Raw genomic sequence first — 22,178 nt, 5'->3', positions numbered from 1 at the left:
GGGGACGGCTCTCATCGGGGGGGGACGGCTCCCATCGGGGGGGGACGGCTCCCATCGGGGGGGGGACGGCTCTCATGGGGGAGGGACGGCTCTCATCAGGGGGGGTACGGCTCTCATGGGGGGGGACGGCTCTCATGGGGGGGACGGCTCTCATGGGGGGGACGGCTCTCATCGGGGGGGTGACGGCTCTCATCAGGGGGGTGACGGCTCCCATGGGGGGGGACGGCTCCCATGGGGGGGGATGGCTCTCATCGGGGGGGGGGACGGCTCTCATCGGGGGGGGGACGGCTCTCATCAGGGGGGGACGGCTCCCATGGGGGGGGGACGGCTCCCATCGGGGGGGGACGGCTCTCATCGGGGGGGGACGGCTCTCATCGGGGGGGGACGGCTCCCATCAGGGGGGGGATGGCTCTCATGGGGGGGACGGCTCTCATCGGGGGGGGACGGCTCTCATCAGGGGGGGGACGGCTCTCATCAGGGGGGGACGGCTCTCATCGGTGGGGGGGACGGCTCTCATCAGGGGGCCGATCTGTCCCGAGCAGCATTTCAGCTGCCTGCACCTTTGAAACTGCATCAAGGAAATCATAGAATCTTTGACCCCAATTCTATGACACGGCTTTTGTAGTCTCAAATCTCTTTACACGTAAGTATACTCTGCTCCTTAGGTATAATAAAGACCAAAAAAACAGTAAAAGAAGAGTAGAAATGTGGCCGTCCAGCCCCAGTCACTGCTGACAATGCAGAAGGAGACCAAGACAAGACTCCCCAGGACAGGTTCCCATCCAGGCCCCGAGCACAGCCCGAGGAGAGGCGTCAGACGTGCTGCAGCGAGCAGAGGCCAGTCCCTGGTGCCGAAGCCGCCGCCCCTGCCCGTGGCCGCACCCCCTCCCGCGCACCTACTTGTCCCGAGGCAGGCAGGTAGCCTCTTGCTGTCCTGTAATACTGACTATCCCGCATGACAGCTGAATTTTCTTTGGAAAGACAACAAAACGTTTTCATAATTTCCCCCTTGTAGCCAATGATAAGAGAAAGGAAGGTATCTGGAACATAACTGGGAAAGAAAGGACTTTTCTTGTACAAAACAGAAACTCATGCACCCTACCAGCAAATGAGTTGGGCTAGAATGGGATTATCCAAGCTCAACCAAGCCATTTGTTAAAGTTTTCATTTGTAAGCCTAACACACATGCACATGCGTGCATACATACACACTAACACACACACAGTCTCATAGTCTATCCTCCCATTCATCTGAGAAACACAGTTTATCATCCACTTATGTCAGCCCCTGGGCGAGGTGCTAGAGGTACCAAGATGATAACTAAAGAAACTCAAAATACCATTTCCTAACTAGGTTTAAAAATAAAACAGAACAAGACCCCTGGAAATACTACACTGCGACCTGGGCCGCATCCACCAGAGCCCGTGCTCGGAGCCGGGCCAGTGGGGAGCCAGGTTACTTACTTGTAACTGGAGTCCTCCAGATACAATGCCTCCACAGATCCACACTCCCGGAGTCCCACACTGTGCTGCACAGACCTGGAACCTTCAAAAGCAGTAGAACCATTAGGGGCGAGGAGTCTGCTCTGCAGCGGCCACCGGGGCTACATGCCCACCTCGTCAGCCCTCCCGCCTCGCCCCGCTCTGCAGAGGGGACTCCCAGGACCCTAGGTCGGGAGGAGGAGTGTGGATCTGTGGAGGCCATATGCTCTGAGCACCCCAGTTACCAGCACATGGGGTGGCCCTGCACCCCTCTGACGTCGCCTCCACACACCCTTAATCTGCAAATGTGCAGGTGTGACTGTAGTGTGAGTGGATGGAGATTAAAAAGAGGAATCCTGAGGAACATGGTGATGAGCAGCTAGAAGGGCTGCTGTGCGGTCAAGGTCACTAAGGGGCAGACTGGCTGGATGGCTGGACGGGCAGTGCGCCCACTGGCCTGGGAGAAGCACGCTGTACGAGGCTCACCAGGACTCTGTTTATGAAGAGCAAAGCGAAAGCTTAAGGGGCACAGTGCCAACCTGGAAGGCCGACTCTAAACCTCACCCAACTCCCAGAATAAGGCAACCAGAGATCTCCCCTCCCCCATGAAGGCATTTCTGGCTCCCTGATGACTAACATAGAAGAAGGGCCAGGACAGTGTTGCACAAATTTAAAGAGAAAACAGAAGCCTGTGTGCTTATTTACCTAAAATGAATCCTGACACAAAGCTCAGTGGGGAGACTAAACTCAGATCACACTTCAAATTAGTGTGGCGAACGATCCCTTAGCAATGCTTTCAATTCCAGAGATTTTCCCAAACAGGATGATACCAGGTCAAGTAGAACTCGGTGGAAAAGAGCATGTGATAAAACAGAAAACTGGAAATGTTCTTAAGCATAAAATGAAGTAACTAATTCAAATTATCATTACCTTGGTTCAATATAAAAGATTTGTTCAAAGCTCTAGAAGCCACAATTTTAAATTCAATTTAAATACTCTTAACATGAAAATGAAGGTTCAGTACTTAAGTAAACATCATAGACTCACTTTGAGTTCCACTGATTTTCTCTGAAACCACTATTCCTCTAGGATAGGTCACACAGTCTAAGTCCTAGATTCTGACTCAAAAATGGTAGCCTTCAAAAGAGTCATCAATTCTGTAAGTTCAACAAACGTAGCTGTTTTAAATCTTTTTTGGGATAAGTTTTCACCACTTTTAAGGAAACGTACCTATAATTTTGGAAGGTTTCATAATAGTTTAAAAGATATGAGATAATTTTTCTTAAGATTAACAAAAATGTGGCAGGAAAGGTGGGGGAGGTGGTGGTATGAAGAGGAGAGAAGCCTTAGTCTGACCATTCATTCTGGATGAAAAGTGGGGAGAATGTCCTCAATTTTAAAAGGCACCCAGAAATGGGAAATGGGAAAATTTCTGAGCTGTTGGCAAATAAGCAACTGATCACACTTAAATCTAGAAGAAACGAAGGCTAAAATAAACTTACAAGGAACTAGTAAAGAATTGGTCTTTCTTTCACTAAAGCAGAACTCAGGTTATTCATCAAAATTATTTTAAAAGTGGCATCAGAGAAGAACAAAAAAATAATACCAATTTGAGATGAATTACTTAAAAAGCTGTGCTCAATTTCAAGCCTCCATTAATTAAATTTTCTGCCTCTGAAACGGAAGTCACATCATATTCGACCATTTTCTGGGAAAACTACTTGTGTCAGAAATTGTCTTGCATGTTGTCTGGAACGCCCTTTGGCCCACACCCCACATCTGACTGGAAGCATGTGCTCTTGCCCTGCATGTGAACCCTCTGCTGCCGGCCACGCTTCCCCTATTTGCAAACCCCTAACAGGTTTCAGTGCCTTTGGTTAAGGTACAAACAGCCAGAGATGCCCCCAGATTGCTAAGACTTACCAAGCCTTGTTCACACAGAGAATTAAAAATAATAGCCACAGGCACACTCATGATGCTCTGAAATCAACGACTGGCCACGCAAGTGTTACCTGGCAAGGCTGAGTTTTTATTTTAGTGTTTATCTTAGAAGAGGCGAATTTAATCTCAAACAAAGCCAGCTTAATATCAATTCCTACTGGTGTGCTCTTAAGCTGGGTCTGGGGCTGACTTTGGATCTAAGATAAATACTGCCCATTAAGATGCCATCTCTTTTTGGAAGGGACCAGCTACTTTATCACGGCCAGTGCTAACAGAGTGTGCAAACCTCTGTAAAGGTATCTGCTTGATATCAAGGACTGAGTGGTTCAACATATGAAGAATCTCTTTCTATATCCAGGAATATTCACAGATGCCAAATAATACAACTAACCTGATCATATAAAATTAATCCTGCTATTGATACTTGTAATAGCTGATATTACATTATTAAACTAATGTTTTTAAATTATGAGCTCCTCTTTTATGGTATCACCAAATCCCTCAAAAAATTTAAAAAACAAGCAAACAAACAAAAAATAAGGCACCAAATTAAGCTGAGGTGGCTTCAAAGAGTGAAATGTTCTCAGCTGGTTCTAAAACAGCAAGTCTAAAGGAAAGAAGAAAATTAAACCAAGAAAAAGTGGTATGCTTGCTGTTTTTAAACAAACATCAGTGCACAATACCAGTAGCCTTGTACACAACCTGTCGCTGTCAACACTACTGCCCTGAGCACCTCCTCCCGCGTGCAAGACCCTCCCTGGGAATCTGGGGGCACAGCTTCATGAGGTGAAATACTTTATGTCTAACTGAGCAGAGACAGTGGTTTAAAGAAATGCTGGCAGCAAACAGAGTCCTCGCCGTCCATGTGCTCTCACTGCACCCACTTTCTCCGTGGTGATGAGAACACCCCCAATTTTAAATTAAGTCATCTGCTGTGGTAGCAAACATCCAGGATCAGACAGTGGTACAAAAAAACCACTCCATTTAAATGAAAACACCTAAAACTGTACTTGTCTTTCTACTGATTTGCAAAAGCCTCATGGAAGATGTCAATGAGAGCTTCCGGGGACACGAGGACGCCAGCACTGACGGCCAGTATGCCCCGCAGTGCAGGCAGCGCGAGGGAGCACAGACCCCAACCTGCCAGAACAGGCTCGCACCAGAGCAAGAGAGCCACGTACTCCGACCCACGCACAAGAAATACATTTCCACGTTCAACATGCACCATGCAGAGTGGGAAAGGTGATAAACTCACAGCCTATAAGTAGAATTTTAGAGATGATAGGCAAGAATACAAAGTCTAGTCCTTTAAAAAAAAGATATAATATACCATGACTTTCATAGAAAGTTTGCCATGTAACTTTAATAGTATGTGAGGGCACTTCAGATGTCCTTGTCCTGCCTATCACAGACCAAACGATAACCTGAAAGTCCTAGCTTGGAGTCATAGTCAATTAGAATGTAAAGCAAAATTCTCCTTAACTGAAAAGCAGAACAAACAAGAAGTCTCTCTTATTTCAAATTAATAGAAAAGACTTAGGTTCTATAACCCAAATTCAGCAAGCAAATGGGCAAGCAAGGAACAGAGGCAGATCAAAGGTGACAAGGTGACACCCAGAGGGCAGAGTCTCAGTGCCAGCGACACTGGCCTTGCATCCTGAGTTGGATCTGCCGAGCTCTGTCAACACGTGCGCTGGACACAAGTCTTCACCACTCAGGCCTCAGTTCACCTTTTTGCAAACGAGGACTGGACCCAGAGCTCCTCCCAGGCTCTCAGATGCCCGCGGCCTCCCTGGATTTCCAGCTAAATCTTGCAGCACACCACCTGCCTCATGGGTCTCCCCAAGTCCAGCAAGCCGCCCCGGGCCGCAGAGCCCCACACCCCTCCCTGGGAAACACTCCCCACATTCGCAGGCCTCTCTCCTCTCAGCCCGGACATCTACAGAGACATGGACCCAGACTGGGCCAAATTCTCCATTACCTGTTCTTGGCACCATTCTCTCTCCCTTATATATGCTTCTGCTATAATTTTACATTGCTTTATGGCTACTTCAATAGAATTCCTAATTATTTCAGGGATCCAAAATGCATGGACACTATGTCTGCCCTGCTCAGTATTATGTTCCCAGATTTAGTATAATTCTTACCACATAGTACACATTACAATATTTTACTGAATAAGTGGATTACTGAATAAGAAAGCATTTCAATTAAGCATGAAAAAAATCTAGCTTACAAGTGTATCTAAAGATTAAATTTTTTCTCCAAAAGTATATATGGAGTTGGAAAATAAGAAGGCTAAGAAATTAATGAAATCTCTACAAGGTAAAGAAAACCAGATTAGTGTGTCAACTTAAACTGTTAATGTCTACTTATGAAGCTGCAATTTAATTTACTGGAGCTCATTTTATTTTAACTGGGCTCACTTATTTTTATTTTTTTTAAAGGTCTATACTTCAACCCTTAGGAAGATGTCCTTTTAATTTCGTTCTCCTACTGCCAGCTGGTGTCGGGAAAGTGCCACTGCAGAGCAGAAGCGACGAGCTGACAGGTTCCAGCCCAGACGAGAAGGGGCAGTTTCAGGACGGAGTCACCAACACACAGCTTTGCATAAATGTATAATGCCTTGTGTATGTGGATAAGATTATTTACTTTTCATTCCTTAAAAGGTAGAATTATTAATTGGTTGGCAACTCTAGAGAGAATTCTATACCCTTGAGTTACAGAGAAGCCACTCATCTTGTGGAACTCTATTAAATATGAGGGGACATGTGGCCAACACATCTTCATGCTAAAAGATGGTTGATTCTTTCCACTGATGTGCCACACAGCCCTTTAACTAGGGTATCTTCTAGGGTCTTCCATGGCCAAATCATTAGCTGCATGCCTGAGTTCACTGTTCCCCTCTGTGAGAGAAGCTGATCACTGCTTATCGTTAAGGTGGCACCTGTAGATTGGTTATTGATTGCAGGTGCTGACAACCTTACGCTTCTGTTTAGATCACTACTTCCATTAGAATTGTGTTGCATAAGATCTGGACCTAAATGGAGATTAATATTGTGATATCTGAAAGTAATATGTTAATCTACATATTGGCAAGTGTGGTAAACACATAATAACATCTTGTTGAAAATGAAAGCTATTTCATTTTTAATAATATTATAGAAAAAAAAACCCCATGAAATACATTCCCTTAAATCAAAGTATTTGCTTATACTTCTTAAGCTGCCAAGTATTTTCAAGTGCCTTCTCAGAGTTCTGCTCTAACTACCTGGTGGACCGCTAGCCATCACAAAGACGCGTTTAAATGGCTCAAAGGGACGCTGTGAAATGGTACTAGGCCTCGCTTAGCTGGCCTCCACCCAGGTGGCTTCTGGAAGCAGCAGACGCTGTGGCTTCCCCATGAGGTTTCCTGCCAGCACGTCACCCTGGATGCCCCAAAGTACACACTCAAACACAAGTGTGCCTGTGGTGTACTCCTACCAAGAGCCATCGGCTTTTGGCTCTGAACCCGCGCATGCCAGCTTCCTCAGCTATCTTAACTGTGCAACAAGACCAACTACAATGGAAACAAATGAACATGAGAATTAAAAAAACCTGTTGTCGATGTTTCAGTGAAAACCAAACTGAATACCTCAGGAAGACCTGACAAAGACAAGCTGCTTCTTAAAAATCTGCTGTCAAGTTAGGTATAAGCAAGAAAAGTTACAAAACTGGAGGGGAAAAAACATTGAAAAACAAAACGATATCTCTCTCTGCTTTACACGGACCACCAGTCCCATGCCCTCCCAAAGGGAGAGAGGGAAGAAATGAAGCTGTGCACTATGAGTGGGAATATGGGCAAAATAAAAGGTGGTAGAATTCCTATCAGCAGAGCAGACCCATTCGAAATACCTGCAGATGAATGTGCAAAGGACGCAGGTATCACTTCTTTGTTTGACACAGCTTTTATTAGTAACTGGGCTAAAATCATCAGGTAGGGGGATTTTTACTGTATGTGTACTCGATAATTTGCAGGGACTGAGGACCATCCTTGCCTTTTACGCCATGCTTAATTTTTGTCTCAAGTGATTTATGAATTACTACAAGTCTGAAATACTTAATTGAAGTAACAGGGGCATTCTACCATCCTTAGGCATTTATAATTTTATGCATTCACAGACAAAAGAACATCCTACAAAATGACTGAAAACTTCTACAGCACATCGAGATGCTTTCAACAGAGGGCCACAAAGTAGAAGCTTCACACCTTTTCAGAACAGGATAAGGAAATGTTGACTTAGAGTCACTGTAGCCAATTCTCATTATGCATAATAATGAGAATTGAGAAAATAAGAAATCTTAAGGTCCAAGTTGGGGCAAACCTCATTTCATCAACTGATTAAAAAATTTGTCACAGGGTAATTTTTTTAAGCCAAATTTTAAAAATAATTAGATTTACCTACCCTTTTGAATACACTGTTAAACAACAAAATAACTAAAGGATCATTAATAGGAAAACACAAGAGAAACAGAAGCTCAATCCACAAACCAAAGAGATGACACTTTCTGAACCAGAAGCGAGAATCCTGCACTGTGATTTTTCGCACAGCCCCGGCGCCCTGCCTCACACCCCGAGAACACTCAGATGATGCCAACTGCTGAACAAAGCAGTCTTCTCAAAATGACTTACCTACACTTCTGGCGCTACAACTCAGATGCATACATAATGAAAAGAGGAAGGTCACTGAACTATACAAAATTCAAAGTTAATTTCTGTTGCCCAATAGCATCTAAAAATCACTGCATATCATTCAAAAGCAAAGCTGCATCCAAGAACAGTTCCTCAAATTTCTTATATACTAAAAGAAATAAAGTAACCTCAAAAAATAAAGTTTCTGGTTTCCTTCTAAGTAACTTCCCTCGTAGTCCAATAATTTTTACAGAAATCTCACCGAAACAAACATAATCCCATTCTGGATCACTCTGATGGCTGGGTGGGCCCACTATTCTGTCCACCATTATTTTGGGTATTTTTCAGGGAAAACGTGGCTGCTCCCTCCATGGTCACACCACATCTTCAGGGAGGTTATTCCAACTCCTAGAGAGTTTTTCTTATTTCTAACAATAACCTGCTAGAGGTTAAGACTGTTATGAGGCTTTAATGAATTGATACTAATGAGCTAATATTTGTAAAAGTTACTAGAATAGTGCTCGGCACATAGAAAGCATCATAAAAATTGTTGCTAAATTTAAAATGACTCTTGGTTGACATAAACAGTTTGTAGCTAAGAAGCACATGGGCAAAAGTATGCCTGTAAAATACGCTCCAGACTAACGCAGGCGGGGCAAGCGTGAGAGTCGGTGATACAACAGAGAAAAATCTGACTGCACGTTATAGCCTGAAACAGGGCCTGTGTTAGCTTGGTAATGGACACACAGGGTTTGTCTGCCAATTTCAAGTGACCCACACTGCCAAAGGGTATTTACCTATTTACCTACTTTTCAGCACTCTATCATATTTAACAGTCTCCTATGTCATCTAAGTGGGACTCAAGGAAGACAAAAGATCAGGTGTCTAATGTCCAGGTGCACACACAGTTTACACAAATTACATTCTTTCAGTTGAACGGAGCATGAGCAAGAATTATGAAGCTTTATTGAACAGAACTCAAACTGGAAGTGGCATGTGGAGCTACCACTTTTCATTTCTGTGTTGGGCTTGAATGCTATGTTATTTTCACTAAACTTGAATTTCTCACAAAAAGTAGACACTTATCGACCTCTGGTTTATGCACAGCTCAATGTTGCAGAACAAGAAACATCAGGAAGGTGCACTCACACTGCAGATGGAAGGGCGCGTGAGACCCGCAGCGACCTACCAGAGATGGTCAGGGTGATTTCCTGGGGAGGCCCGGAGGACGCCGCAGCCGTGGGTCCCGCGGCCTGAGCCAAGACCTGGCTCAGGCTGGAGTTGTTAATGGTCAGAGTGATCTCGTGGGGGCCACTGGAGGTAGACACCAGGCCTTGGGAGGTCATCGCTTGAGAGATGTCTTGGGTCCCTGGTCATCGTTATGAAACAAAACAAAGCTGGGCTTAAAAAAGAATAATTTTCTCCTTTTAAATTTAAGAAACATTTTAGTAAACTGTCATTTCAAAAAGAGAAAGATTCAAAATACAGCACTAGTCATCTCTACCTCCTTCATCGAAACAAACAAGAAAGCCTTACGCGGACCAGGAAGTCCACAGACCAAACTGCTGCCGTGAGGCAGCACTCCACGCGCACACACCCGGTTAACACCATTTACCCCGAGAAAAGCTTACTTTATCCTTCAGGCACCTGATTCATTTGTTGAGCTTTACAAAGAGGAGAAAATGGCGGCAGAGTGCCCTCAAATCCAATATGTGACTCTAAGCAAGAAGCTGAAACTCTGGTGGACAAAATCAACACTGTGAATGGCTCCTACCATTGCTGCTGGAGCTCAGCGCGGAGTCCTGCTCAGACAGAGGGCCTACGGTCAGGTTGGCAGATGTCCCCGTGGGCTGTAAGGACAGGCCTGAGACGGGCTGGATGACGACGCTGGCTGGGACCGTACCGTCTGCTGCCTGAGCAGCGCCGTTCTGCGGGGCCGGGCCGGGCTCCCCTGTCAGCTGCTGAGCAAGCAAGTTGCTCTGCTGGAATGTTTGCTGCAAGACGCTTGGATCGATCTGAAAAGCAACAGACACTTACAATGAAAACGGCACGCTGACTACCAGAGAGCCTACAGGGAGGCACGGAGAACCAGGGCAGGTGCCATGCCTGTAACGTGATGTTATTGATGCTGGAGGCATCGATTCCGGAAATTTGAACATTTGGTCCAAGCAAGTTGGCAGCTAACTGTAACTGTATGCCTTCCAGAGTGGTCACGCTTCCGTCCGTCAAGGACACCGTCCAGTCGCCACCAGCTGCAGAGACAGAACACGAATGGCTATCAGAAAACTTCTTAAATAGAAAAATTTCATGTGTATAAGGTATTTTAAATACATAAGTTTTATATGTATATCAGTATGATGTAGGTAATGAATAATACTGTTATTTACTTTATACCATACATGTATTATCTAATTTAATCATCACAAAACGAACTCTGTGAAATAGGTAATAACATTATCCATTTTAAACATATCAGGAAACCAGGCTCAAAGAGATTACATTGATTAGCCCAAGACTTAAAACTAATAATAATATCGTGTTATTAGGCTTTAATCAAGCCACAGATCACATAAACTGAAAGCAAGCCACATGAGACATCTAAGAGCTATTAACATTTGCTGCTATTTGAAGTACACAAAAAAAACCTATTGGCTAAAATTTAATGCTGTTCAAGCACTGTGTGGCCCAGCAGCAATTAGAAAACTCTAGCATTTTAGACAATGTTCATGAGCAGCATGAATTGCACACCTCACTGTTAAATCTGTGAGAATGTCGAGAAGGAAACAAGTGGAGGGCCAGCGGCAGCAGGCGCGGAGCACTGAGCTAACACCAAGTAGCGCTGCGGGGGGCAGGAGCGGGAGGCGGGCGGGGCCCAGGCCCGGGCGAGAGCCCCTCCCCCTGCCTCCTGGGGCAGCTGCTCGGAGGCACATGTGTGCGGCGGCCAGTCGCGGCCCCGCCCCGGCCCAGGCCCAGCCCCCGGCCCCCAGCCCGGTGCTCACCTGCCACGGGCGCGGGGAGCAGAGCCTGGCTCACCAGCCCCTGTTGAAGCAGACCCTGGTCCAGCTGCCCCGTCAGCACAGAGCTGTTCATGATGAACACGTTAGGGTCCGCGGAGGACGAGCTGAGGAGGCTGGCAGGCTGGAGACCCTCTGGTGAGCTTCGGGCCACCGGTTTCCTGGCTTTCTTCGGGTCTGGTTTGTAATGAAATTGCATGTGAGTCTTCCTCCGTCCAGACGTACGGAAGCGTAACTCGCAGTGGGGACACTTGAAAGGCTTTGCTCCCGTGTGCAGACGCATGTGCACTTTCAGGCTTCCCTTCGTGGAGAAGGCATTGCTGCACACGTGGCAGCTGAAGAGTTTCTGACCTGCGAAAAGGTCGGCCAAGAATCAGCCAGGGGCGCAGGACAGGGCCGCGCGCACTCAGAGGCCCCACACATTTCAAGGAGAGTCTCTCCTACAGGACGTTAGGGATGGGATAACGCTGCTGTAGAAACTTAGAAGTAAGAAAAGTACATAGTTGACCGTCTGGATTGAATCCCATCACAGCACATGGGCATTCATGGTGTCTTGCGCCCCAAGGGGCCCTGCGGCAGGTGACTGAATGGCCCAGCCCTGCACGGCTGCCATCCCTCTCTGGCCACGAAGCGCACACTCCCAGCTGAGCATCCTCTATTTTCCTTTCCGTGAAGGGGCGCCCCAGACACCAGCACATAGAGACACCGCCTGGGAGAAAGTGCCCTGAGCTCGCAGAGCCGTGCACCCGGCAGTGCATACCCAGTTCCTGGGACACTAGTCCTTTTGATGCGCACAGTGTGTGTCAAAGGCCATGTATGCAGACCTGAGGCCCTGCCCTGAGCGCAGACCGGCCCTGGAGTGCCTCCAGGTGGAGGCAAGTGTCCTGGCTCTGTGTTCCTCTACTGCTCCCGGGACGCAATACTGATGTGCATCAGAGATGGGCACACCAGGGCTCACCCTAGGACCTGGGAGGCCCGGTACCCTAATACTGCTCAGGGCCTCTGAAGTCACCCCAGAAACTCAGAGTGGAGAATGAAGCTCTGAAAAATACTGCTAAAGACTTTTCTTTCTATTCCTTAGCCTGGGAGACAACACTGAATCCCAACATTGCCGGCACCTGCCCAGGGCGAGTCTGCACACTGGACCCGGCACCGCGAGGGTAGGCGGGCTGGTCCTCCTGACCCCCCCAGCACACACGGAGCCTGGTGAAACAGCAGGAGAGCTGCCCGCAGAAGAGGCCTGCTGCGTGAGGCCATGTGTCTGGCCATTTAATCTTAAGTATTAACCCGTCAGGAAAGAATCATAGCGCTTTACATAAATGTGTGAAATTCCACTTGTATTCTTTTGGTCAATTCTGCTTATAGGCAAACATTAAGAATATAAATTAGTTAAGAGTTACAACCTGATGAATCACAATAACTACTCTTCCATTTACTGAGAGTTTTTTTCCATGTGGCATTTTTCTAAGCAGTTTAAACTCCCAATAGGGGGGCACTACTCTTAGCCCCACTTCCCACAGGAGGAACCGGAGGCTCAGAGAGGGGCTGGCGGTGGGGCAGGGAATTCCAACACGGCAGGAGTGCGGAGCCGGCCTAGCCACCAGGGCACAGGAGGTGAAGTCAGGAAGGGAAGGCTGAATGTAGTTTAATTAGGACAATTAACCCTCAGGTCCTCAAATAACATGAAGAAAATGGCCATGAAAACTGCACATTAATTATTTTCCCTTTTGATTTCCTCCCACATAAAATAATTGCTACCAGATAACAATAATCCCCTGTTTTTATGACTCCTCCACAAACCAAATCTCTTCAGCTGAGGTGAGACCGAGGTGGTCACGTCAGCAGAGGCCCCAAAGCCCGACTAAGAACACAGGGAAACTACGGCTCAGCGCGCAAGGCCTGGCTCCTATTCCTCGGGGTCACGCAGGCCATTTTCCCCATGTCCACAAATCTTTTATATCCATTTCTTTGTGATTCCTGATTTTTAAGCTTTCTGTAATTCTGGAAGTTATTTGTGTATACAAAATACACAACAGACATAAAATGTGACAGGCATCCACGAATACCGCGGGGTGCTTACCTGTGTGCGTCTTCACATGGCAATCCAGTGTGGATTTGACAGTGAAGCTCTTCCCACATTCATCGCACTTATATGGCTTTTCTCCAGTGTGGATTCGAACATGCCTGACCAGAAAGTATTTGCAATTGAGAGTTTTTCTTTTTAATGTTACACACATTTACAAACTTCATGATTTCAAACTTACAACTATCCGTAAGTAAAAATTGTGTGCTGCTCTGTACTGAATAAATTGGGCCAAATAAAACAAGCTTCTCTCTCTATAAAAACCACCAAAAACAAATCCAAAAGAGGGCAAAAAAATCCATCAGACCTATTTTTGGGTCTTTCCTCAAATTCAAAGAGCTTTTACAGATCAGCAAGGAGACAAGGAATACCGCAGTATAAAATGGGCAGGGCTCAGGCAGCTCAGAGAAGAAACACGCACGGCCAAAAGCCGCGCGGAAAGGCGTCCGCCCACACTCGGCGCAAACGTTAGAGGAGCCGATTAAATGAGACGCCATTTGCCCCGACAGCCTGATGACCCGCTGCAAGCTGGCTGGTCTGGCGACAGGGTCGGGGGGGGGGGGGGGGGGGGGCACGCGGAGCCCCTCGGCTGTGACGCTCCTGCGGCCTCCCCAGCCCGGAGGCCAGGTGCTCACCGTGGGGCTGGGCGCGCCCGCGCGGCAGAACCCGCCGCTGCCATTCGGAAGGGTGAAGCCGCCGCGGGTGCCGCCCACGGACTTGTCGGAGCCTCGGCGACGCACGACGTCAGACGGGACCGCGCGAGCCGACGCCCGCGGCGTGGGGCGGTTCCGAAGCGCGCACGAGGCCGCGGGAGCGGCGCCTCTGGGGGGTGGGCTGCTGGCTGCACAGCCGAGGGCGTGGCGGGGCTCCGCTGCCCCATGACCTTTGCTCGGCACGGAACAGGGAGCCTGGCCTCCGACGCTTTCAGAAAGAAGGGCAGCCTGGGCGCAAGCTGTCGGCTGTCAGGCTGGGCCGCACTTCCTGCTCCCCGATGCCGGCAGGCGGCTCCTGGGCCCTGGGGACGTGCCCGCTTCCGTGTTTGTCCAGCCACTGCCTTCCTGCCCCTCTGGGCATAACGGCCTCATTAGCACAAAGTGGACCCGCCGTCTCTTGCTTCCTTGACCTCCTGTCCTGCCTGCTCATCAGCACCACCCACAGGCCAAAGCCCTGCGGGGCCTGCGGCGGCACGGGGACCCGAGCGCTGCCCAGCCGGTCCCACGGCACCCGTGCCCAGCACAGGCCCCCATCAGGATCCCACACTGGCCCCCTGCTGCTGGCTCACCAGGTCCTCTGCGCCGGGCACGTGCCGGGCTGGCCTCCAGACTCATCACTGCGCCCCGAGCCTCACCCCAGGTGGCCGTCCTCGTGTCCTATCCCCCGCCCCCCACCCAGATCACAGCGGCCACCTCCTAGCTTCCTCCCGGCGCACCGTGCGCGCCCTGGGGACCTGGGGCTGCGGCTGCCTCCCACGCCCACCGGATGAGCCCCGAGCCCTGGAGCCCTGAGAGCCGAGGAGGAGCAGGTGGTCTGCTGCCGCCTTCGCATCCTAACAGTGCTTCCTGCTGTTACTCGCCTTACACCGCCCCCCACGACTTCTCTCTCCCACGGCAAGTGCGCGCGCCCCTTCCCGCACAGGGCAGCCCTGCCGCTACGAGGTAACGCCCACCTGGCTTCCTCCTGCTGCCCGACACGCCCAGGGCCCTTTCCGCTGCTCCCCACACCCCGGTGCCCAGCCCTGCACTCTGCTGGGCATGACCGTGCGCCCGCCACTACCTGACCGACCCGGCCGACCCTCGGCCTTGCGGGCGGCGCCTCCTCTGCCCTGAACCTGCTGGGCGCTGTGCCCTTGCTCTCCCCGCAGGCTGCCGTCCTGTGGGTGGGAGGATGGCTGCTGCTCTGCGGGCCACAGGCTTAGCACCGGGCTTCCCCAGTCAGGGATTTTCTGTTTTTTGTTACTGCAGCAGCTCCCCTTTATCTGCACGGTACACGTGCCAAGACCCTCAGTGGATGGTTGAAACCATGGACAGTACTGAACCTACATTCACTGTTTTTTCCTATTTATACACACCTATGATAAAACTTAATTTATACATCAGGCACAGTAGGAGATTAACAGCTAATAATGAAACAGAAAAATTGTAACAATATACTGTAACAGGAGTTATGTGAATGTGGTCTCTCTCTCAAAGTATCTGCGCTGGACTAAGTCCCTTTCTGCAGTGAAGATGATGGAAAGCCCACGTGAGCCACATCCGCCCAGCCCCTGGCTCACCTCACTAAGTCGCTGGGCTTCTTGAAGCTCTTGGGGCAGTAGGAGCAGCAGTTGGCGTACTTGGGCTCGGCCTCCAGCTCCGCGTGCCGGTCCTTCATCTCGCTGATGCGGTCCTTCTCGGCGGCCGACTGCACGAGGACCCGCTCGGACACGGTAGCACTCTCCTGTGGCCGGATTTTGGCCAACTGCGCGGTCTCCTCCTCTGTGAAGGTGATGACCTCGGCACGGGCCTTTCTAGATGCGCTTCTTTCGGAATTTTCTTCCTCTTCCTCCACACACACATCTAAACAAAACACAGGAAAAGGACCAAATCCTGATAAAAAATTAAGTTTCTAACAAAACAAGTATGGAATGTTAAAATTAGTAACTCAATTAAGTTCTCTTTGAGATGGTAAAGACTTTTTGCCACCACTAGTCTACTGAGAAAGCCAACAGGCCCGCACCCCAGTTAGCACAGGGCACCCTGCACACAGACGGACGGCAGTCGTACACTCACACGGTGTGTGCGTCCCGTGCCCAGGCGCACAGCATGTGCACTCCCACGCTGGGACCCACCTGGGGACTTGCCAGAAAGAAACCACCTGAGGAGGGAGAGTGTGAGCACAAAACAGCCCCCTGGCCCGGGGTGGGAAGCGGGCACATCGGCTTGTGCAGCGACTGACTACAGCGTTCTGTGTCAAGTCAATGAGAAAGGGAAGGTGGAGGCACAACTGTGCCCAGGGCTGCCGCACACCACAATGCTGGTGTCACTTGCCGCAGAGCAAGGCTAGAGAAAGCTACAGACCCGGCAATGGGAAACTAAGAGAGAGCAGACGATGGGATGCATGGAGCCACTGGAAGTGCGGCACATCTGTGTCTGCGGCCACCCAGCATGGCGGTGACATCAGGGGAAGGAAGACTGTGTGGGTAACACCACCACAGACAGCGCTGCTGGGCTAGGACCGCTCCCTGCATGTGGTGTCTGTGTGGAGGGGATACTGGCGAGCAGTGGTGTTACTGGCCTGGCGAGTGGTGACTGGCCAGATGACGTTTCCTCTTTGGGCCTCTATGAATCTGTTTTCAAAGAGCAGGTATTGCTTTCATAATCAGAAAAAAATTAACTGACTTTACAAGCAATCTGTACACTAGCTCATCACCAGGCTCGTCTGTGGCTGACGAGCCGTGGATCACAGGCGGACAGTACCTCCTCCTTCCGCCTCTCCGCTGGCCAGCCCGGTGGAGGGCCCTGGCTCATGCCTCTTCATGTGCTTCTTACAGTGGACTGTGGTGCGGAAGCCCTGCGCACAGAACGGGCATTTGTAGGGCTTCATGCTCATGTGCGTCGCCATGTGCCTGGTGAGGCTGCCGTTGGTCGTGAACGACGCGTGGCAGACGCTGCAGCTGAATGCCTTCACTCCTGTGACAACAGAAACAGGGCCACGCCAGACGTCAGTGCCTGGGCACCCAGAGCAGCGAAGGCAAAGATGTTTGGGGAGCTATGGAATTAAAGACTATCTGTTTGAAAAGTCTACTATTTTTAGGAACTTATTTATTTTAAGAACATGGAAACAGACAGAATGTGTCTTACTACATTCACTAGTGAAACTAAAGCCTCTGAGAGCATTTCTCTGAACAGATGTCCATTCTCTTCATCCCTCAGTTTGTCACATTTCAACGGGTAGCATGTTTGTGGACTCTGCCTTAGAGTACAGAAGACTCTCTCCTCTGAATGGATGACACGGAAGCAAGCTAAAAAGGGTATTTTCTTCTCATGTCTGTTACTTGTTCAGTGGCCCTGACTTTCTGAACCAGAGCGGCTCTGACATTGCTCCTTAGAAGTTGTGCGTGGCTTCTCTCCGTGGGTGATGCTGGCCCCTTAGCAGGGCCTTCAAAGCCCCACATACTCGGACCTCGGTCTGTCTGCCCAGGAGCCATTAAAAACACTCCCCAGGCACCAACTTACGGACTAGTCCGTAAGATCTTCCTGTTTTTAAGCAGTACACCTTTATTTTCAAACAAAGTCTAATATAGAATATACACTGATATTAAACAGATATATTATTTATGTATTAAATGTATTAAACAGATAAAAGTGATATATTTAGTGACAAATCAAATATGTAATAAAGAATGTATTTTTAACACTTTTGTTCAATAATAAGAATCTAAATAGTCTAATTTAAAAATGGCATAACACTAGAATGGGCATCTCTCAATAAGCACATGAGAGATGCTCAACAGCATGAGACACTAGAGAAATGCAACTCAAGCCACAATCAAACACCACTTCACTCTTAGGAGGACGGTCATAGTAGGAGAGAGTGCGACAAGAAAGGGGAGTTGCTCCTCACACACTGCTGGTGGACCAGGAGATGGTGCAGCCACTTTGGAAATCAGTTAGGTAAACGCAAAAGCCTAAACAGTTACAGGACAAGCAGTCCCACTCCTAACAAGAAATGTAATGTACGTCCACATAAAAACATATACAGAAATGTTTAGCCAGATTAACCTTAGTATCCAAAAAATGGGAATAACTCAAATGTCTAACTGATGAATGCAGGTAAAATGTGGCCATCACACAGTGGAATGTCATCTGGCGGTAACAGTGAAGTACAGATACATGCTACAACGCGGATGAGCCTGAACACATGCCGAGGGAAGGAAGCCAGTGACGAGAGGCCGCGCGTCATGCATTGCTTTTATGTGGAATACCCAGAGCAGGAGGCAAATGTGCAGACAGAAAGACCAGGGTGGCTCAGGCTGGGGACACGGTGGGGTGGGGGGTGGCTGCTGACGGCACAGGGTTTCTTTGGGGTGATAAAAACATCCCAGAGGTAGGTAGTGGTGAGCTGAACGACTCTGTGAACACAGGGAAAAGTGTACTATCTCCAGGGCACAGCAGACAATGACCTGTGTGTGTCTTCTCGTGGGACTTGAGGACCCCGGAGGAGACAAAGCCACGGCCACAGAGCTTGCACTTGTAGGGCTTCTCCCCGGTGTGTGAGCGCACGTGCTGCTTCAGGTGGCTGGACTTCTTGAAGCCTTTGTGGCAATAGTCACATCTACAAACAACACGAAGGGTACAGATCACGTTAGTTCACAGCACGACTACAACTGTGACATCTGAGAACAGGAGAAAAGCCAGCAATCCTCACCAACAATCATTACAAGATCAGGCATAACTGTCACAGAAACTAGGTACACTCCCCAGTATTTAAGAAATTATGGAATATTAGCAATAACAATTTGTTAGAGCAAATTCTGCTCAGAGTATCTGTAGTCTTACACATATTTTAATATTTCAAAAGTAGTAAATCCTATTGCAATTCCCCAGCAGGCCAAATATCTGATTAATTAGAAACTATTCTTTTAAAGATAACAGGAAGAACATTGACTACGTGCTATTTTCTTTGCTAAGATGTAAGCCGCTGTGACACCACAGCTTAAGGGTCAGAGTCACTCCCAAGTCTAGACACGTGGAAATGCCAACTTCTATCCTCATATGGTTTATAAAATACTATACAAAACAGGTTTACCAGGATATCTGGAACAGTATCAAGCACGCAGTACAGCTTTCCCTCAGTTGTTGGACTATATGAAAATTACTTTAAGGATGAAATCATTGTAGATTTCAAAATTCCTATTCACATTATTATATTCAATTATATTTCCCTACTTTTTCCATTTCCAAGTCTTAGTCTTGACACCAAAACTTGCTCTCCCAGGGTCTCCCCCTTTCCAGGGATAGTAATTTCATCTTTTTAGTTACTCAGGTCCAAATCCTAGTCGTCATCCTTAACCCTTCTTCTCTCACAGCTCTACCAGTAAATTCTGAGGTTCTACCTTCTAAACGTAGCCGGCGCTCACCCCCACTGCCTTGCGATGGTGATGCCGCCTCCTGAGCTCATCTGCTGTACAGCTCACTTGCTATTTCTTCCCACTAGGATACAAACTTTGGACGACAGGGTGTGTTTTCCTATTTTGCCCACTAATACAATCCTAGGGCTTAGTACCTAATAGTCCTTAATACATGCTGAACAACTGCATGCATGGATGACGCCAAGCTATACACCCAGCAATGCCCAAGCAGAGCCACAAAGGAATCATGAGAAAACACTAATCTCACTTAAAAATATCAGTGCAAAGTCCCCAATTAAATACTGGCAAACAAATACTTGTTGAGTATATAAAAGTTTGCATAAAATATCAGGAGAGGCATAGAAACCCTATAGCCCATCAATGCATATTCCCCTCAGAATCCATGAATCCCAAAATCAGAACACTGATCTAATAAAAGTTTTGAATTTACAAATTCATAGAGATTTCAGGTAATATACTTCTCAAATTAAAGAAGCTAATGTATAAGAATACTAGTTCAAGGTACTTTAGATCTTGTATGAAAAACAAATGCTTTGAAAGTGAAACAAAGAAGATACCTGACTGTCAAAAACTACATGCTTAACGTTATTAGCAAAGCTTAACCAATTTCAAAATTCTTAAGACCACTCATTTGAGATAAGGTAGCTCAACACTTTTAAAGAGTAACTATGAAGGAATGAGACATAGGATTTAGTTAAATGGCTCTGGAAAAAAATATTAGAATTTAAGAAGTCCTTTAAGCAAAAATAAAAATATTATAAAGCCAAGACCATCTCTATAAAGATATACCCATTTTGCTTTTTATATTACATATATACTGATATTTAACTTCACAAAAATGTATTTATTTTATTCACTATCAGTGTGCATGTCCCACAGTGAGCTGGGGCAGGAGTCTCTCTTTCTCCCCAGGGTATCCTGAGCATCTGGAATGTACGTGGCACTCTGATGGCACTGAGTACCTCCTGCTGAATGAATGGGTGCACGAAGATTGACGGGTGAACTGATTTAAAATCTGTCCTTAGTCACACTGAGCCGGGGCACACAGGTCGTTATATATAAAGCACACTAAGAACCTTGACAGAAAGTCTCAATATAAGTTAAAGTTATTTCTGAAAACATAATAACAGGCTTAAAAGGTGGTGACAGAAGCCATAGCAGAGCAGCCTCACTGGTCAGGCTGCTGCAACCTCAACTTATTAGGCCCCGTCACTTTTTAGCTGCAGAAAATTTAACAAGTTCATCTTTTCTGGGTCAGATGCTCTATTTATGAGCTAGGGAAGATAACGGACCCTGTTTCAGAAGCTGTAAGAGTCAACCGCAGAGCCCTTGGCAGGGGAAGCCACCTCGGCACGCGGTCACAGGGCCAGTGGCCGTCTACCTGTAGGAGCGCCGGCTCTGGTCTTCCCCGTCCTCCAGGAACTGGGGCCGTTGAGTCTGCAGGTCCAGTTCCTCTTGGGATGACTCTTGAATCAAGCGAGTTGTCTAAAATTTAGCACAAGTATAAAAGAGACTACTTGAATATCTATGAATAAATACCAAACAACAATTAGGGCTAAGAACATTCATCAGTGTGGATTTAAAAGGAGGAACCTCAAGTCATTCATGGCAATTGTTTGGCTAGATGAATAACAGAAAACATTTACACGAATTTTATTTAAAAAGTACTTATTTTCTTTTAATGAGCATGATCTTTCCACACTTTTCACGTTTAATATATCTTAATAAGAGATTACTCTTTCATCTGCTCTATTCTTACTGAGAGTGAATAGAAGTCCTGCTTTTGAAGATACTGAGGCTCCTCGCCTGTCCCAAAACCACGGGGAAACAGAGCGCCTCCAGCACCCAGGGCAGCAGCAGCCTGGGAGCGCCCGGTAACCACCTCCTGACACGGGCTGCACCCCAGGCCAGGACAGCAAGAGCCAGGCAAAGGCCTGGCGGATGATTCCTGACCCGCCAGGGAACATCCATGCTCACTGGGCAGAGGCGGATGGAACAGGCCCAAGACAGACATCAAGAGTGGGGAGCCCACGCATGCGCAGCAGCTTGGTCCCGACTTCCATGGCCACTTCAGATAACCCCTGTTCTGCCCCCGCTGAACTGGGGGTGCAGCTTCACCCAGAAGCCTCTGCGGTGGAGGGAGCTACCCTGGCACAGACTCCACTACCCAGATTCAGCATCTGCCGCCCATCATGTTAGTCTGAGCTAAGAAAACATGCTGTGAAATTTTCACTGGTGGGTTTGGGGCTACCACGTGTCAAAGCTACCACCAGTAGCTTATAAAAAGAGAAAGTAACTGAATGGGCAATTGTTTTTATCACTATTGAAAATTTTCCAAAAATGGACAAATCAAACCCCCCAAAAAACTTAAATGTCTCCAACCTAAGAAAAAAATTTAAATGATGCATTTAAGTATTTATTTTTAGTATGTTGGCATTGGTTGTATTTTCATTCTAACACATTTCTTTTAAGATTCCACAAAGAGCAGTATTTAGGTTTTATCACTAAAGCAACATTACATCCTTCAGCTGCTACTCACACAGCACTCTGACGACTTTCCTGACTTATCACTAAAAAGGTACAGGCACATCATGGCAATGAAATCTTAAGTTAAACTTAAATGTTTTAAGGGAAAAGAAAGCCCTATATGTTAAACATTCAGGTTTTCAAGGGTAACACAATAATCTTTTTTTTTTATTAAGGTATGATTGATATACACTCTTATGAAGGTTTCACATGAAAACATAATGTGGTTACTACATTTACCCATATTATCAAGTCCCCACCCATATCCCAATGCAGTCACTGTCCATCAGTGCAGCAAGTTGCCAGAGATCCACTATGTGCCTTCTCTGTA

General features: G+C 47.6%; 1 protein-coding gene and 1 long non-coding RNA gene across 12 annotated transcripts in view; one reads left to right on the top strand and one right to left on the bottom strand.

The window, feature by feature from the left end:
• ZNF236 (zinc finger protein 236) overlaps nucleotides 1-22,178 on the bottom strand; it is a 117,469-nt gene that overhangs the window by 20,959 nt on the left and 74,332 nt on the right. For 8 of the 11 annotated variants that reach the window (XR_012121284.1, XM_073213246.1, XM_037007399.2 and 5 more), the window contains 9 exons: nucleotides 20,703-20,806; nucleotides 18,353-18,504; nucleotides 16,647-16,859; nucleotides 15,464-15,746; nucleotides 13,189-13,292; nucleotides 11,094-11,459; nucleotides 10,201-10,346; nucleotides 9,869-10,109; nucleotides 9,284-9,463 (listed from right to left, as the gene is read on the bottom strand). Coding sequence is in view for 10 of the 11 variants with exons in the window: in XM_073213246.1 (XP_073069347.1) it covers nucleotides 9,284-9,463; nucleotides 9,869-10,109; nucleotides 10,201-10,346; nucleotides 11,094-11,459; nucleotides 13,189-13,292; nucleotides 15,464-15,746; nucleotides 16,647-16,859; nucleotides 18,353-18,504; nucleotides 20,703-20,806 (1,789 nt within the window). In the remaining variant the exon portion in view is untranslated. Of the gene's footprint in view, nucleotides 1-1,463; nucleotides 1,546-9,283; nucleotides 9,464-9,868; nucleotides 10,110-10,200; nucleotides 10,347-11,093; nucleotides 11,460-13,188; nucleotides 13,293-15,463; nucleotides 15,747-16,646; nucleotides 16,860-18,352; nucleotides 18,505-20,702; nucleotides 20,807-22,178 lie in introns of all 11 variants that reach the window. The other 3 variants (XM_037007405.2, XM_037007400.2, XM_037007402.2) reach the window with 3 other exon arrangements.
• LOC118970412 (uncharacterized) lies at nucleotides 810-13,180 on the top strand. Its single transcript, XR_005058330.2, has 3 exons — nucleotides 810-918; nucleotides 5,870-6,052; nucleotides 12,190-13,180. It is a non-coding gene; the product is annotated as an uncharacterized lncRNA (long non-coding RNA).

The sequence above is a fragment of the Manis javanica genome, chromosome 9 (genome assembly GCF_040802235.1).
Source record: "Manis javanica isolate MJ-LG chromosome 9, MJ_LKY, whole genome shotgun sequence".
In the NCBI taxonomy this organism is placed as follows: Eukaryota; Metazoa; Chordata; class Mammalia; order Pholidota; family Manidae; genus Manis; species Manis javanica.
The sequence above is the reverse complement of the archived record's forward strand: the minus strand, read 5'-3'. Positions and strand labels throughout refer to the sequence as shown.